Source organism: Anomalospiza imberbis, chromosome 8 (assembly GCF_031753505.1).
Source record: "Anomalospiza imberbis isolate Cuckoo-Finch-1a 21T00152 chromosome 8, ASM3175350v1, whole genome shotgun sequence".
Lineage (NCBI taxonomy): Eukaryota > Metazoa > Chordata > Aves > Passeriformes > Viduidae > Anomalospiza > Anomalospiza imberbis.
The window spans coordinates 32,443,368-32,460,788 of record NC_089688.1 but is presented as its reverse complement, the minus strand read 5'-3'; the positions used below and the strand labels follow the sequence as shown (position 1 = coordinate 32,460,788).

Genomic DNA, 17,421 nt, shown 5'->3' with positions numbered 1-17,421 from the left:
CAGCCCTGGAGGGGTTTAAGACCCATGTGGATGTGGTACTTGGGGACAGGGATTAGTGGTGGCCTTGGCAGTGCTGGGAATGGTTGGACTCGATGATTTTCAGGGTCTTTTCCAACCTAAATGACTCCATGATTCAGTGAAATTCTACAAAATTTCTACATTTAGCCGCATTTGTGCAGAATCTCCATACTCATGGTAATGCTCTCATTTCCTCCTGAAATACCCACAAGGCCCTTGGCACTCTCAGCACAGGAGTTATTGGTGAGTGAGGCTCTGCAAAGTCAGAAGGGTTTAGAAGGGTGAGTTTGATATACAGAGTTCCCTGTTCAGAATGCCACTTCTTTGTCCTCAGTCTAAAAATCTGATTAAATGATAATATTCTAAGATGTGTGAGTTTGTAAATAATCCGTGTATTGTTATTAATTAAGGTAATTTCTCTGTTCCAGGAGATAAGACATTATTATTAATAAGCTTTCCAGTGAGAGGTTTTGTGTGCTCACCCTGACCTCATGAAATCTCCAGCATACAGTTCAGTTTTGCGTTGTTTCCTTTTTTTCATTTTTGAGTAGGTTTTTTCTTTTTTTTTTAAATTTTTGATAGCCTTTTACATCATCCAGCAGACCAATTTAAAATTCCCTCAATCCAGCTTAGTCTCAGCTGTATTAATGCATGGCTTGAGGGCACAGAAAGCTAAAAAGGGCTCTATTGTGTAGCATCTCTAAAATCTTTTTTCTGAGAAGTTGGATAAAGTGACTGAGGTTTCTCAGGGGGGGTTTTGGAATGTTTTTTTGGTTTTTTTTTCCCGGCTGAGTGAGCAGCCTTGCAGGTGGCTCAGAGAGGAGATGTCAGGCCAGGAGATGCTGCTGGACCCCGTGTCACCCCATTCCTGTTAAACTCCCCAGCAGGAAATGCTCCTCTGGGAAGGTGGCTGCAAGCACAGTGCGGCATCCTTCGTCATTTTCCTGAGGTATCTCGGGAGACAGCTTTACAACAGTATTGAAAATAATCAAATATATTAGTTAGGGAACATGGGTTGAAGCAGGAGTGATTTTCTCTTCAATATTTTTTCTGGGATATCACACATAGAGCTCCGTCTTCTTAATGCAGTCATGCTTGGGAAATCCTGCCCGAGGTGCAACCAGTGTTTTTCAATATTAGTTGAACCAGATAATACTGGAGTTCATGGCATCATTGAATCGTTTGGGTTGGAAGGGACCTTTAAAAATCATTTAGTCCAATCCCCTGCCATGAGCAGGGACACCTTCAGCCAGGCCAGGTGGCCCTGAGCCCCACAAGGTGATCGGGCTCCCCCTTAAACTGTTCCTTGGAGGATACAAATGAGAGCAGCTGGGGTTTGGTGGTCACTGCCAAGCCCGGAGCTTTGTTTGCTCCGTTTTTATGGTTCTGGGCTGCTTTAAGTGTCAACGGGAATGTAAAGTGTGCCCTGTTTGTTTTTTTAAAGTGCAACCATGATAAAATCCTATGATACACCCGTAAAGCTTTTGTTGTGAAAGTAAATCAACTTTAATAGCAAGTAGGTTGTAGTTAAGTGCTTTTGAATGTTGGTATTTAGGGGGGTTTTCTCACTTAGTTATAATGCGGTGCTACAGGGAAGTGAGGGTGTTTATCTCAGGGAAATGAGTGGGATTTGCAGCCATTCAGCACCTCCCAGGACCTTCCAGGGTTATTCCCCTGCTCACATACTTCACCATCCTTGCTGCACTTAGAGGAATTGGTCTCAAATTCCTCAGAGAGTGATGGGAGAGCACAGAGGAGCTGCGGGTGCAGACTGGGATGGGGAAAGAAATGGGAACAAAGTGAAGCAAGAAACTAGGACACGAAAAAGCAGGAGCAGGGGGAACATGGCAATACTTGTGCTTCCTGGCTGTGCTGAGGGTTCCTCTGCTGGATCTTTGCCATGGGAGAGGGGTGGGGATGTGAGAGAGGAGAAAGTTGCCAAAGGTCCAGTGGCCTCAGCTGCAGTGTTCCCCTTGTGGGCTGAGCCGTGGCTGTTGGGGTGACCTTGCAGCGGGGTCACTGAACAGACGGATCCAGCTGGCCCTGTGCTCTTGGCCAGCGCCCAGGAGCTATTTTAGGAGGTCTTAGAAGGGACGAGGCCTTGGCAGGACCTGAGGGTTTGCAGTGAGCTCTGCAGGGTTCTCCCTGCAGGGGCCAGCGGGCATCATGGTGCGGGCTGTGGAGGAGCCCCTGGCAGCACACAGGGCTCAGGGACAGCCCAGGGACAGCCCAGGGACAGCCCATGTGCCCCTGGCGTGGCTCACAGGGCTCAGGGACAGCCCAGGGACAGCCCATGTGTGCCCCTGGTGTGGCTCACAGGGCTCAGGGACAGTCCAGGGACAGCCCAGGGACAGCCCATGTGCCCCTGGTGTGGCTTACAGAGCCCAGGGACAGCCCATGTGCCCCTGGTGTGGCTCACAGAGCCCAGGGATAGCCCAGGGACAGCCCAGGAACAGCCCATGTGCCCCTGGTGTGGTTCACAGAGCCCAGGGACAGCCCAGGGACAGCCCATGTGCCCCTGGTGTGGCTCACAGGGCTCAGGGACAGCCCAGGGACAGCCCATGTGCCCCTGGTGTGGCTCACAGGGCTCAGGGACAGCTCAGGGACAGCCCAGGGACAGCCCATGTGCCCCTGGTGTGGTTCACAGAGCCCAGGGACAGCCCAGGGACAGCCCATGTGCCCCTGGTGTGGTTCACAGAGCCCAGGGACAGCCCATGTGTGCCCCTGGTGTGGCTCACAGGGCTCAGGGACAGCCCATGTGTGCCCCTGGTGTGGCTCACAGGGCTCAGGTTCAGCCCAGGGACAGCCCATGTGCTCCTGGCTGCCTGGCACAGCACTCACTGCTCGTGGTCTTTTAACCCTTTGAATGGAGGTGCTGGAGGTGTCCGGGTGGATTGGAAGGCTCCATCCCGTGGCCCGGGCCAGGCCCTTGGCTGTTCCCTGGCCCATCCGCAGCGTGTGCAGGAGGAGCTGAGGCAGCTGCCGGCCCTTCTTGGCCAGAAATTGCTTGGGGGAGGCTCCTAAAGTCAAGCGGAGCTCTCACTGAAGGCTCCGACATTGCCCTTACGGAAAAAGTGTGAAGTAAAGCCTGGGCTGGATCCCTGAGGGGTTGTTGTCCCTTGTGGCTGCAAATGAGTGACTTGAGATGACAACAGCTACAGGTGGACATGGAACTGAGGATTTATCTTCCAAAAGGCTCTCCAGGCTCCCACCCCAACAAAGCGGTCCTGTCTCTCCAGAGCCAGAAACTCCTCCCATGCTGTCTCAAGGCTCTTCTGGGATCTAAAGCTCCAGCAGATCTCAGGAATTGCAGCAGCGAAGCAGGGATGCTCAGAGGAAGCCCTGTTGCTTAAAAGATCGAGAGCATTTTTGTCCAGCATAGTAGGAAGGACTGATGTCAGTGGTTAGCAGCATCATTTAATTCCTACAACTAACTCCCAGTGTGGCCTCTTCTTTGTTTTCCACTCAGAATCTTTCATTATCAATGTGCAAATACAAGTTCCAAAGGTGCCGGTGGCACACGGACATCTGGTGGGATTGAATCCTTTCTGCTTCCCCAAACTGGATCCAAGTGCTTGCTTTAATACTTTACCTTTTTTTTTTTTTAATATGGGGGAATTTCTAGTCTAAACCATAGGGCTGTCAGGGGTCTGTCTGTGTGCTGAAGCCAGGTTTGCATCCTTCAGTGCTGGTGTGCTGTGGACAGCCTGGCTGCTGGTCTGGTGGGGGTCTCAGGCAGCAGAATTCCAGGCTGTCCCCATGCCAGGGCTGTCACTGCCAGTCGACAGACTCATCTTTAGCCTTGATTTCAATATCTCATATTCCAAAACGTCTTTACAGCCTCTGAATCCCTCGGGGCAATTTGAAGTTTGAGCAGCCTCCTGCCCAGATGGCCAATATCAGCAGCTCTCCCCTGGCAACAGCATCCTTCTCCTTGGCTTTATTTATTTTATCTTTTCAATCAAAAAACTTAAAATCCAACCAAAAACCAAAACAATGAAAGCTGTCTGTTTCCTGGAGCAGCTCATTTGTTTTTTACTGCTGTAGTTTGTTTCTGTTTGGATGGAAGGGAGAAAGATAAATGGATAAGGAGGACAGGGAGGGACCCAAAGGAGAGCTGGCATGGGATGTTGTCCCTGGTGCATCATTCCATATGGCTGGAATGTGTAGCTCAGAGGTGAACGTCCCACCCATGAAAAATAAAGGATATATCCTGCAGCTGAAGTGCAGCACAGGAGGGAGTGCTGGATAATTTCAGGAAAGCTGCCCAGTGAGCACCAGGAATACAATTTGTTTCCAGCACTGGGCTTAGTAATGGAGCATACTCCAGGAGAATTTATTGGGGTTTTTTTTGCTGCTTTCTCCGTGGCTTTTTTTATAATATAAGCTGCAAAGCTCAGCCCTGGGCAGTGGGAGAGTTTGAGGATCTGCATGGTGTCTGAATCATAACCACCAAATAAGCTCTAACTGAGCTTTTCCCCTCTTTCTCCCATCCCTCTCTTAAAAAAAAAAAAAAAACGAACAAACAAAAAAATCCACAAAAAAAAAAAAACCAAAAAAACACCACAAAAAAAAAAAAAAAAAAAAAAAACACAAAAAAAAAGAAAGAATACAGGAATCTGAGCTGCTCTGAGCAAGCAGTTTCTCTCCCAGGTGCTTCTTTTAGCTTTCTTGGTAGCATCTCTCCCTCACCACCCCATATGGCCTCTCCCATCTGCTCTGCCTCTCCCGTGCCCTGGCAGCTCCCACTGCCTCCCTGGTTTTGCCATCCCCTCCATCCATGGCCAGCTCTGCACTCCCCCTCTCAGGGTGTCTGCATGGCCCTCGGGCACCCCCGTCTCCCATCCCCTCGTGTGACCATTAGGAGTTTGATGTTGGACCTTGTTTAGCTCCTCTTGAAGCCTCTCCTTGGTGTTTGGTGTTCACAGACACGGATTTACCAGCCTGCCAATGTGGGAATAACCCCAACACCCACATTTTGATATATAGCAGAGGCCTTGCACTACTCTTGTTTTACTCTTTCATTGCATTAACAACAGTTCATGTCCTTGCAGCTGTATGTGCAGTGCTCCTGGGGGAGATTTAGTTCAGCCCAGAGATAATTTCAGAGACTCCAGAGTTTTGCAAAGCCTCTGTTTGGCTTTTGTGCCCCAGGGCTGCATCCCCATGGCATCAGCAGGGTATCCCAGTGCTTTAATGGGGGGAAACAAAAGGAGGTGTTTCTGGTGTGTGTACCTGCAGGAATTCAAATAAGAATAAGAAAATACCATGTATATTTATATTTTAACTGAGCATTTCTCTGTGCCGGCCGTGTCTATAGTTCAGCTGGGGACTGTAACCACAGTGCTTGGATCAGCTAATAAGGATACTGTTTTATATGGGAACATGAATTTTTAAAAATACTTTCTTCAAGGAAGCCCTGGAAAGTTACCTGGAAAGGGAACTGGCCAAAATCCAGCTCTTGTGTGCTGACTGCAGGAAACATGCTGCAGAGGTCAGGGCTTTGCACAGGCTCTTCCCAACAGCAGGTATGACTTTTTCCCTTTTTCCCTTTCCAGCAGGGCAGGATGGGCCTTGCTGCCTCTTTGCCCATCTCTCTGGAGCTCAGGAGTTTCTCTGAAACACAATTCCCCTCACCAGAGGGGACTGCCATGAGTCTGTGGGTTTTTCCAGTGGGCTGGAAGTTGCCTCCCCTTTGCAATCATCCCTCTTCCCCACAGCAGCCCTGGCTGTGAGCCTGGAGCTCCAGCATCAGTTCAAACACCTGGGTCTCCACTGAAGGGGAGGATTCTGCACTCTTTCCCTGCTAGGGTCCTGGCAGCCTCAAAGACGCTTTGCTTCTAAAATACAAAACAATCTATGATTATTTATAAAATATATATTTGATGTCACTTCCTAAACATGCTCTATGTTTGTGTGGCTTCTGTCTGCACAGTACCAAGTGCCTCCAGAGTATTTATAGTTAGTAAAAACACTAAATATCTGTTTGGGGTTTTCCCCCTTCTTTCTAAGAGATAAGATATGTGTCCTATTTTATTTTTGCATATGCAGTCATTATCAGAAGCATAACAGGAAGAGTGAAAGAGCATGACTGGTGAGCACGTTGTGGTGCAGGAGGTTGGTCCTGTGGGTCCTGCAGCATCACAGTGCTTTCCCAAAACATCCCCATCCTCACAGAGTCACTCAGTGGCGCCTGTACCACTCACCTTTCTGCTTGCAGGGAGTGGGGACCCCTAAAAGGGCACCTTGGGACCTTGGCTCTCTAGCTTGCAATGCAGGGGTGATGGCTGGGACAGCAAATCTGTGGGGAACTTCAAGTGTTTTAGCAATGGTTTATGCTCAAGAGAAAGATGTGCCTAAATCCCCTTGTCCTGCAGTCAGAGACTGGATTTTAGGGAGACTGACAGGTCTTCTGATGTCAGTGTTACAAGGCAGTACCAACTCCAGGTAATGAACCTTTGTTCTCCTTATTCCTGCCCCCTCCTCCAGTTCCAGGACTGGCCTGGGCAGCCTGAAGCTCCCTGCAGGGTGAGCAGGACCCTGTCTGCAGCGGGCTGTGTGTGCCACAGCATGATGCTGTTGGAACCAGCAGGATGGTGATGAAATGGGGGCACAGTAACACTGTGGAGAGGCAGTGCTGATGGTGTTGAACCGGACTGAGGTGCAGATTTTTTTCTTATTTCTTGGATGGGGATTGTCTGTAGCTGTTGGTGCTGCTGGCAGTGACAATGGCAACTGGAAAGAGGGAAAAACAGCTGCTCCAACAACTGCTCCAAGCCCTGCTCTGGAGATGGGGCACTGCACAGGGACAGCCTGCTCTCATTCCCCACATACACGGCAGCAGTGTCCTACATACTCCTGACAGAGTGGGGGATTGGGATGATAATTACAAAGTCATAAAATATCCTGAGTTGGAAGGGACCCACAGGAATCATCGAGTCCAACCCCTGGCCCTGCACAGACACCCCAACAATCCCAGCCTGGGCATCCCTGGGAGTGTTGCCCAAACTCCTGGGGCTCTGGCAGCCTCGGGGCCGTGCTCATTCTCTGGGGAGCCTGGGCAGTGCCCAGCACCCTCTGGGGGAAGAACCTTTCCCTAAATCCAACCTAAACCCCCTGACACAGCTCCAGCCATTCCCTCAAACAATGACGTGTGGGTGCTTTTACCTAATTGGGACAAACTGGGCAGGAGCAGGAGATGGACGTGTCCAAAAAGATGTGAATCCTGCCAGCAATCAAGTGTCATTTCTGATGCTGAAAATCAGTTGATTCACACATCAAGAAAGAATTTGGCCCTTGGTTTCTGGGTGCAGCTGAGATCATCACAGCCCTTGCTTTCCCCGGTGCTTTGTGTTTGTTTTCGAGGTGCTGCTGCTCAAGGCTATCAGCCTTTTTCTGCAGCCACGCTTGCATGGAAAGAAAGGCGTGTTTCATTTTTAAGTAAAAAAAAAAAAAAAAAAAGCCACGCACACAAAAAAAACCCAAACAAACATAAAACGCAGTGTGGCACAGATTAAATCCATTTGAGACAACTTGGAAAAAAAACCCCGTCATATGTGCAAGTCAATAGGAGGAGGGGAGTGGAAGGGGGAAAAGCAACTGTGACATATACAAACCCTTTAGTGTGCATAGCATAAGATTTTTTGGCTGGCACTCACATGATTTTATTCAAGGGCTGGGAAAGAACTACGATTAGTTAAAAGCTTCGGCAAAGTCTGGAGGGAGTGCTCTGAAGAGTTGGGAGCCGCGCAGAGGTGACTGTAACTCCTCTCGCAATTTCAGACCATTCTTCTGGGGCTCAGGACAAAAGCCTTTTCTTTTCCCTCCGTGTTCAAAGAGACATTTGTCTTGAGATGTTGCAGCTGTGGGCCGCGGGACCGCTTGTTTGAAGATACCCCCTCGTAGACGAAAGGAGAGGCACCGCTCTGAAAAGTGGTAGTATTTTATCGTGTGTGGGTCCCCCCCTTCCTCCTCCCTCCCTACTCCTCCACTGCCATGTGTGGTTTTTAATAAGAAGAAGAATGTGGAGGCAACATTTTCCAGGCAAGGGGAAATTTCCTGTTTCTTTTCTGTTTGTTTAATAAAGTGTGTAGTTGACTGTAAAACTGTAGCTACTTGGTTGTGAGCGGGTAATTCAGGCGAGTGTCAGGATCGCTTCGTGATGCACTTTTATATACTGCAGGGCAACATGTTTAAAGCCTTTTTTTCTTTTTTCCTTTTTTTTTTTTTTTTATTTTAATGCTGCATGGCGAAGGCAACTGAGATTAATAAGAATTAGGCAAATGGCTTCTGCTTTTGTTTCGGTGAGATGGTACCAGCCGTCTTGCGGTCGCACAAAGGCTGCCATTTAGCAGGGAGCACTCCCTAATTCTCTTGGCAGGGGTGCCACTGGGATCGGATACAAGTGGGTGGCAAAGGGGAGGAGCGGCAGCAGGAAAGGACAAGCAGGCTTTGTGTATTAAAAATGAAACAAAAGCACTTTATACGCGGGGCTGCGTGCAACAAGCGGCGCTGCTTGTGAGCCAGGGTGGAGTTTGAGTTCTCTGTGGCTGCAAAACCTTGCTTTTTTGCCTCTTCTTCTTTTTTTTTTAAATTATTTTAATTTTTTCCCTTTCCTTGTAAACCCTTGCTCCTCTCCCTCTTAGCAAGCTCTCCCCACACTGCTGGCCAGGCTCCGCAGGCGGCTGAAAACGCCTTAAAAAAAAAAAATGTATTGAACAATACTTGCCCCAACTTTGCAGGAACAGCTGGGGGGGTTCTCAGCAAAAATCAGCTTCAGATGGCGTGGGAGGCACCGAAATTGGGAGCAGAGCTGATCCCAGCCCAGCCCCGAGGAGAGCTGGTGCCCAGCTCCGCAGGGCTGGTGATGCTCGTGGTTTACACAGCGTTGTACCCTGGGTTTGGCGGAGCGAAAGGGTTAATGGCTGCGATGTTTTATCACAATTTCGGGAGGAGTGGCTGCTGTTTAATTACTTTCTGATCCGTGGCATACCTCGTTCTTAATGAAGCAGTCGCCCGCAGAGCAAACGTGCTGTATGAGCCGGGTGGTTTGGTTTTGTCAGCCCAAATGTTGGTTTGGATGTGTTTGTGCAGAGGTAGGAAGGAAGCAGGACGGTGAGGAATGGATGCAGGAGAGGTGGGCAAGGAAAACAGAGCACAGTTTAAGCTACAAACCTGCCAGTGGTTTTCATTAAAATGTAATTTCCATACATTATGCACCTCATCCTGTATTGATTTGCTTCAGAACTTTCCTTGTCGAGCTGAAATAAATTCCCTCCTTGAAGTAGGAGAAACAAGAGCAGTTCCTGTGAGTACCTCATGGGTTCCAGCCACATTCATCCTCAGTGACTGAGCTTGAGTGTGTGGGCAAGGGTGACGTGCCTAAGAAGCCTGTGTCATCATGCACAATTACATCCCTAATCCCAAGCAAAGACACAGATGCTGTTTCAAAAAAAAAAAAAAGCTGTATTTTGTTTGACTTTCAAAGAAGCTTATATAAGGACAGCATAATAAACCCGTTATTTTGGGGCTTGGATTAAATGTCAAAGTTTCAGATAACCTGTGGTTTCATCTTCCACCTGCCACACTCACAGGAAGGCACTCCACCCTCTGTGTGCCCACTGCTTTGCCTTGTGGATGGTCCTGGTCCCTGGTGGGCACTGGCCTCCAAGCTTGGGGACAGGGCTGGTGGCTGCTGGGACTGGCACAACCACGGCCACCTTGGCCCTGCATCAGATTCCTTTTTGTTTGCAGTTGTGGTGTGAGGCTGGCAGGTGATGCTCTAAGCCTTGGAGATCATACACATTAGAAAGCATTTAAGTCAGTGTTATAATTCACTTGCTTGTTAACCTGAGAAAATAATCTAGCTGGGGTGCAGTGCTGCCCAGAGGGATTGTGTAAGCACTCGGAGATTTGGGCATGTTTTATTCTTGCTTATCTGCTTATCACAAGCTTCTTTCCCTTATCCAGATCGTCTCGGCACTCTACCCTGCCTACTGACACACTTGCACTCCCATCTGGATGAAATGCATGCAAACATAATGGATTACTTCCAGTAATGGAGACCTCATTAGGGAAGGGGGAGGGAAGGACCAGTTCCAAAATCGCCCACCTGTAATGCTGAAAACCTTCAGTCAGGTCTGCTGGGCTGGTTGGTTCTTCATTTCTTTAAGCAGATGCAGTAGAAAAGGAACGGAAAGCCACTAAACCCACTCCATTAAACCTGCCTGTTTCCATGGAGTTATTTTTTCCCATGTACAAATGAGTGTGGCTGTGTGAGTGTAGCAGCAGTGCAGGGTCCCTCCCCGGGACCACGCTCTTGGTGCTCACAGGTCTGGGGTTCATCGCTGTGGCCAGCAGTGCCCATGTCTGTAATCCCCACATCAGCTGGGGGAGATTCCCCCACAAAATACCCCAAAACAGCCCCATGGAGTTCCCTCAGCCAAGCCCTGAGCTTATCCCCCTAACCAGCACAACCACTGCATTTAGAGGCCAGACAGATGTTGGCTGGCAGCCCTGGCAGGTTCTTGTGCAGAAGTGGGGTTTGGTAAGGAGAGGAGAGGCTCTGCTGGGACTGTTTGTGTGAGGATTTGGAGACTCAAACCCAGACACTCCAGCCACCTCATGGTGCAGCAGCAAAAATAAAGCATCACAGTGTACCCAGAGCACCTGGTCCCCTCACCTGTGCTCTGCCCAGAAACTGCCTGGGCAGCTGAGAAAGGTACCTGAGATATTTCATAGGGTCCTAATACAATAAACACCTTTACTGAAAGGGAGGTGTAGCGATTTCTAAGTGACTTGTCCCAAAATGAACCAGTTAATCCCCAACAGAGCAATAAATAGAATATGAAACTCAGCCTTCTGTGGCCCTTGGTGGTGATCAATTCCTTCCTCATCTCAGAGGAGAATGTTGGGTTTACAAAGATGAACTTTGCTGTTCCCATGAAACCTTTGGTAGTTGGTAATACATCAGAGTATAGCCTTCTGTGCTAAAGAGGTCTTCAGTGTCCGGCTCTTCTCGTGATTTTCCAATAATCCTATTTTTTGAGTGATTATCTGTTTGGACTTGTTTTTCTGAGCTGGTCAGTATGGTAAAGCCATTCCCTAACAAAGCAGGGGCAAAACCCAGCTGTGTTCCCAGGGAGTGTTCAGCCCCTTGGCCAGACTTCAGCCCGTGTTGCTGTTAGCCCTGACCCTGCTGTGTCCCCAGGATGTCAGCAGGTGCTGCTGCCCCTCCGCTGACAGGGTAAACCCCCTGTGCCCGCAGGTATCCGCCCGCAGATCATGAACGGCCCCATGCACCCCCGGCCCCTGGTGGCACTGCTGGACGGCAGGGACTGCACCGTGGAGATGCCCATCCTGAAGGATCTGGCCACGGTGGCCTTCTGTGACGCACAATCAACTCAGGAGATTCACGAGAAGGTACCGGGAGAGGTGGGGCGGGCTGGGGGCACCGGGGTCTGGCCTTGCTCTTCCACATCTTCAAAGCACCTTCCAGGGCCTGAAGAGCTCCGGGAGAGCTGCAGAGGGATGGGGACAAGGGATGGAGGGACAGGACACAGGGAGTGGCTTCCACTGCCAGAGGGCAGGGATGGATGGGATATTGGGAATTAGGAATTGTTCCCTGGCAGGGTGGGCAGGCCCTGGCACAGGGTGCCCGGAGAAGCTGCCCCTGGATCCCTGCAAGTGTCCAAGGCCAGGTTGGATGGGGCTTGGAGCAGCCTGGGTTAGCAGAAGTTGTTCCTGCCCATGGCAGGGGTTTGGAAAAATGAGCTCTCTTCCAACCCAAACCAGTCTATGATTGTTTGATTTTTGAGCAGAAAGTGTACAAAGCTGCACTTTGAGTCAATCAGCAGATAACACCAACAGAATCCACTGCAGATTAAAATTCATTCAGGCTGTTTTAGAAACCAGATGTTATTTTGGAAAAAAAAGTCACTTTATCTCTTTGCATCAGGTTTTTCATGTCAATATTATTAATGTTTCTCATGTTTTTTGAAGTCTGTGGTGCTGCTGCTGTGTCTTTGCTGACACCATCCCAGCTGCAGCTGGTGGGTCTTCACAGGTGCTCAGTGCACCTCCAGCAGCTCCTTCCTCTCCAGAGGGAGTGGAGGAGGTTTGGGAATCCTTCAGGCAGATCCATGCAGTGTGGATGAGTGTTTCTGTTTGGAAGCTCAACTACATGTAAATACTTCCCATAAAAGTATTATTTTAGATACCTCAAAAGAGGTTTGAAGTGATCAGAAATCACTTCCAAGAACTGGGAAAGAGAAATACAAATAACATCAGTGCTGGTCTTTGCAGATATTAAATCTGGGAGAAGAGGATTGGGAGTTTTTTGTGAGACATTAATACATGAGCCAGGCTTGGGGGGTTCAGATGGGTCTTGGGTTTTTGGAGCACTGAGGTAGCTTGTGACAAGGACAAATGAAGGAATCTTCTGGATCTTCACAGCCCTGTGTGACTGTGCAGCCTCTGCAGAGCTTCTCAGGTGCCCTTGAGCAGAGCCAGGAAAGGTAGATGTGACTGGTGTGGCCAGAGTTTGGATGTGCACAAGGAGGTCGAAGTGTTACAAGTGTCACACAGTCCTGTTCAACCCCAACAGACACTGCTGCAACACCTAATTCCTTTCCAAAAGCAGAATTACTACTGCTTGGAAGCAGAGGGGTTTGAGATAACCGCCTGGAAAACCACAAACGTGGTTTTCGTCTGCCTGGTCTGCTCAGATGTAACATGATAATTTTCAGACATTCACCAAGTCCAATCCCAAAGCTGTTGGTGGGTCACACCCCTGCAGGGTTTGGTGACACCTGGCTCAGACAGCAGGTCAGCAGTGAAAATGTCCAACTCACTGTGTCATATTCCTGATTCCTGAGCTGCAGATGTCCCCCAACGTGTGCTGGTGGCTCCTGACTCCTGTGTTGTGTTGCAGGTGTTGAATGAAGCTGTGGGGGCCATGATGTACCACACCATCACCCTGACCCGGGAGGACCTGGAGAAGTTCAAGGCCTTGCGGGTCATCGTCCGAATAGGCAGCGGCTACGACAACATCGACATCAAAGCTGCTGGGGAGCTTGGTAGGTCCCACCTCTGCACCCTGACTCCTTCCCCTGTCCTTCCAATCCTTTAAAATCAGCACAAGGATCTGCTGCTTCCATGGGACCATGCTGGCACAGCAGAGTTCCAAGCAAGACCTCCATTCAGCCCCTAAAATTACAGGTGCAGTTCACAGAGAATATTATGACAAGAAAACTTGACCATGAAGTGAACAAAACTGTGCAGTTTTAGAAGGCAGCTTTTGGGTTCATATCATGCTAAATTTGCCCTGTCTGAATCCCTCATTCCTGCACTGTTCCAATTTCCAGGTGCCCCTCATACAGCTGGATATTTGTATGGCTGTTCTATTTCTGGCACAGGAGAGTTGATACAGCTTTAGAAAAATTGGAGGAAGGGTGTTTTATTATATTTTGTTAAGCAAGAACAGTCTGGAGATCTGAGCTGGTTCTCTGAGTCATGCCCGCTCCTCTGTGTTGGATGGTGGAGCAGGAATTGTGTGTTGGGTTGTTGCCACCTCCTTTGCCATCTCATCAAAGGTGCCTCAGGAACTTGAAAAGGGCTTTTAGTGTGGATTGCCAAAAACAGGGAGGGTCATGTTGTAAGACACTGCTGGGGCCACCCAGTTTCCAAACTGGTTTGGGTGGTCACTGAGACTTCTGGCTGGGTGCTTGCACACCCCCAGCTCCAGGAGCTTAATTGTATCCCTGGTTTTAGCAGCTGAGTTACAACAGGCTTTACTCATCTGATCCCAAGATTCAGTCTGTGGAGCAGCCCTGCAGTGGTGTTTGGGATATGTTGTATTAAAGGTTATCTCTGGGGAAGTGAAGAATAACAGCCATTCCACCTGAGCTGTTTTACAGAGATAATTGCGATAAGAGAGTCTCAAATAGTCACTCCTAAAAAAAGCAATTCTCGGTATAGTGAATTGTTTTCTTTTTTCAAGAGGAGAACAGTGTCTCCTCAGTGTAATGGTTTCTTCATGTTTTTAACTCTTATTGTTATTATCCATTATAACAATGTTCTGAGGCTTTGAACATCAGGAAGAAAAAGATATAACGAATAAAGTAATGGGATACTACAGCATAATCCTTCTTTTTTTTACTTGGCAAATTGGGTGGCCAAATGATGTGGTTTCGAGTAGAAAATGTAATGACTCCCCACAAATGTAGCGTAAAGTTTAATTGGTATTGCTTTCCATAAGGTGGTTTTTAAACTGTGCAGTCAGTCAATGACCAGTGCCTGAACAACGGTGCCAGGGCTGGGCTGGGCACCAGCTTGGACCCACTAAAAGGCACCCCCAGAGTGGGATGATGGGGTTGACCCATCATCTGTGGGCGTTCAAGGGGTACAGAGTAAACACCAGTGTAAGGAGCTTGTGGGAAGGGCAGCTGGGAGTCATCCCATTCCATAAAAGGGTCCCTTAGCCAGGGGACAGGAGCTGGCAGGGCTGGCACTGGGCAGGGCTGTGACCTGTGTGTGGCCTCCGCAGGGATCGCCGTCTGCAACATCCCCTCGGCCGCCGTGGAGGAGACGGCCGACTCCACCGTGTGCCACGTGCTCAACCTGTACCGGCGGAACACGTGGCTGTACCAGGCGCTGCGCGAGGGCACGCGGGTGCAGAGCGTGGAGCAGATCCGCGAGGTGGCCTCAGGAGCCGCCCGCATCCGCGGCGAGACGCTCGGCCTCATCGGCTTCGGTGCGTGGGACAAGGGCGGGCTGCTCCTGAGGGGGCTCAGCGCCTCTGCACTGCCCTGGGAAGGACCCAAAAGGAGCATTTCCAAAACCAGAGCAACCACAGTGGATTGGTGTGAACTGGAGAGGACATCCTGCGTGGTGTTTTGGGGAAGGAGCTGGTTTTGAGCTGTGGCTGAGTCCTTGGAGGAGCACTGGTGAAACATAGTGGTGTTTTAGAGGGACCATAATTCTAGAGGTAGTGCTGCTGTTCACTCCCAAAAATACCCCATCCCTGAGCCACAGCTACACCAACCCAGCCTTCCTGAACCACTCTAGCCTGCACAGTGGCAGGGCTGTGTAAAACAGAGCTTGTCTTAAGTTCAGCCACAGCTGTAGAGTTTCACTAATTAATGGGAAACGCTCATACGAGCATGTTTAAATGGGGAAACTGAGGCAAGGCAAGAGAATGCTCAGGAAGTCCAGCAGCCCCCAGGGGACAGTCCTCAGGTCCTGCTGTGATCTCAGCCTCATGGACGCAGGGGATTTGGCTCAGTTAACTCCCCCTGTCCCTTCCCTTCGGCACAGGTCGCACTGCGCAGGCGGTCGCGGTCCGAGCCAAGGCCTTTGGCTTCAACGTGATCTTCTATGACCCGTACCTGCAGGACGGCATCGAGCGCTCCCTGGGCGTCCAGCGGGTCTACACCCTGCAGGACCTGCTCTACCAGAGCGACTGCGTCTCCTTGCACTGCAACCTCAACGAACACAACCACCACCTTATCAACGACTTCACGATTAAGCAGGTAATTAATGCACCTCACCTGCATGGCCGAGGAGAGCTTTGGTGGGCAGGACCTGAGTGCAGGAGCTGGCCACAGATCCCCCCGCTTCCCCAGTGAGCCAGCAGCTCCAGAAGAGCTGCTTGCACCCAGGTGTGTCTCCCCACAGTGTTTAGGGGGAGCAGTGTCCTGCCAGGTAAATAATCCCCATCCCTGTGGTGCAGAGGTGATGGCAATGGTGAGTTTTGTTTGCCAGAGATGGAGATGCCACGGAAAACCCATGTGCTGCGGGATGGGGGTTGTCTGGGGCTGGAGCGCAAAAAGCAGGATGCTGCTGCAGCTGGAGGCAGCATCCCAGGGTGGGGGGTGAGGGCAGGATGGGGTCGGTGCACCCAGCTGACGGTCATCCCTCTCTGGGCTGGTGGCAGATGAGGCAGGGGGCGTTCCTGGTGAACACGGCCCGCGGGGGGCTGGTGGACGAGAAGGCCTTAACCCAAGCGCTGAAGGAGGGACGGATACGAGGGGCCGCGCTCGACGTGCACGAGTCGGAACCGTTCAGGTACAGCTGCGGCTCGCGGGGCCGGCCCTGGGGTGGCATCGGTGTCACCGTGCGTCGTGGCACAGCCGGGGGTACCCAGCACCCACGGAGTGTCACTGCCCCTGGTCACACCGCCCAGCACGGGGGAACAGTGCTGCTGTTGTCACCCTGCAGCAGCCATCGGCTGTAGTCCTGCACTGGGGTTATGTGTGCACAAAGGGACGCTGGGAGCTTGGAACAGGAACCCAGCCTGCCTTTAGAAAAAAACCCAGAACATCCTCTAGCCCTTGAGTGCAAATTCACTGCACTCAGTGCTGGGCATTTTTGCCTGCAGCCTAGGAAGGGCTGGGTTGTAACTGAGAGTGCAGCTTCTCTCACCACAGAAATATTTAAAGAACAAAAAGTTTGCTTCTACACAAGGGGAACCCCCAGTGTCCACCTTTCCCATCCTGGGATGACCCACAGCCTGTCCCTTTATCCCCACACTGCTGCAGACACCCCCAGACATTATTCCCATGGGAGCATTAAGCCCTAACCACTCCATGGGTTGGTATTTCAGCTCTTTTTTGGTGCATTTTCAGAAACCTGCATTTTCGGAGCCCTGCACAGAAGCTGTGCTTCCTCCCCAGCACTTCTGTGGCCATTTTGGGCTGGCAGGACCATCAGGCCAAGGAATCAGAGAATGATTTGGGCTGGAAGGCACCCTAAAGTTCATCTAGCTCCAATTCTTTGACGTGGGCAGGGAGATCTTCCACAAGAGCAGGTTCATCCAAGCCACATCCAGGCTGGCCTTGGAAGGACTGTTACATATGCAGAGGGCAGGCCACAAGCCTTTTGCTGTTCATCTTTCATTCTTCATTTTAACATTGATTGATTGTTTGTTATCCCCTGCTCCCAGTTTTGCTCAAGGCCCATTGAAAGATGCTCCCAACCTGATCTGCACCCCACACACGGCCTGGTACAGCGAGCAGGCGTCCCTAGAGATGAGAGAAGCTGCTGCCACCGAAATCCGACGTGCGATCACAGGTAGCCAGCCCCTGGGACACTGGGCTTGGCTCCCTGGGTGCCTGGAACAGGAGCCAGGAGGAGCAGAGACAGGGATTCACCCTGCCTATGGGAAAGGGATCTATTCCCAGTTTGCTTCCCAGCAAAAGAGCTGAGAACCCAACGTTCCCTGTTTAGTTGTGACTGGGTGACAGGTTTTGCGTTGGTCTTATTTTTTTAATGAATGGGCAAATACTGGTGTCTGTGGCTGGGAAGAACAGGACAGGGAAGCAGTAATTGCTGCCCCTGTTACTAACCCACACAGTGGTGCAGACACAGCACTGCATTCCAAAACGAAATCCCAAGGTGGTGGGC

General features: G+C 50.4%; 2 protein-coding genes across 7 annotated transcripts in view; both read left to right on the top strand.

Annotated features, from left to right (window-relative positions):
* OAT (ornithine aminotransferase) overlaps positions 1-17,421 on the top strand; it is a 345,851-nt gene that overhangs the window by 67,000 nt on the left and 261,430 nt on the right. The gene's annotated exons all lie outside the window — the stretch shown is intronic.
* The window catches only part of CTBP2 (C-terminal binding protein 2), a 131,969-nt gene that overhangs the window by 111,102 nt on the left and 3,446 nt on the right, over positions 1-17,421 (top strand). For 4 of the 6 annotated variants that reach the window (XM_068198308.1, XM_068198310.1, XM_068198309.1 and 1 more), the window contains 6 exons: positions 11,285-11,439; positions 12,950-13,094; positions 14,564-14,770; positions 15,334-15,548; positions 15,953-16,083; positions 16,961-17,088. In XM_068198308.1, the coding sequence (XP_068054409.1) occupies positions 11,285-11,439; positions 12,950-13,094; positions 14,564-14,770; positions 15,334-15,548; positions 15,953-16,083; positions 16,961-17,088 (981 nt within the window). Of the gene's footprint in view, positions 1-7,576; positions 7,954-11,284; positions 11,440-12,949; positions 13,095-14,563; positions 14,771-15,333; positions 15,549-15,952; positions 16,084-16,960; positions 17,089-17,421 lie in introns of those variants that run through there. The other 2 variants (XM_068198312.1, XM_068198311.1) reach the window with 2 other exon arrangements.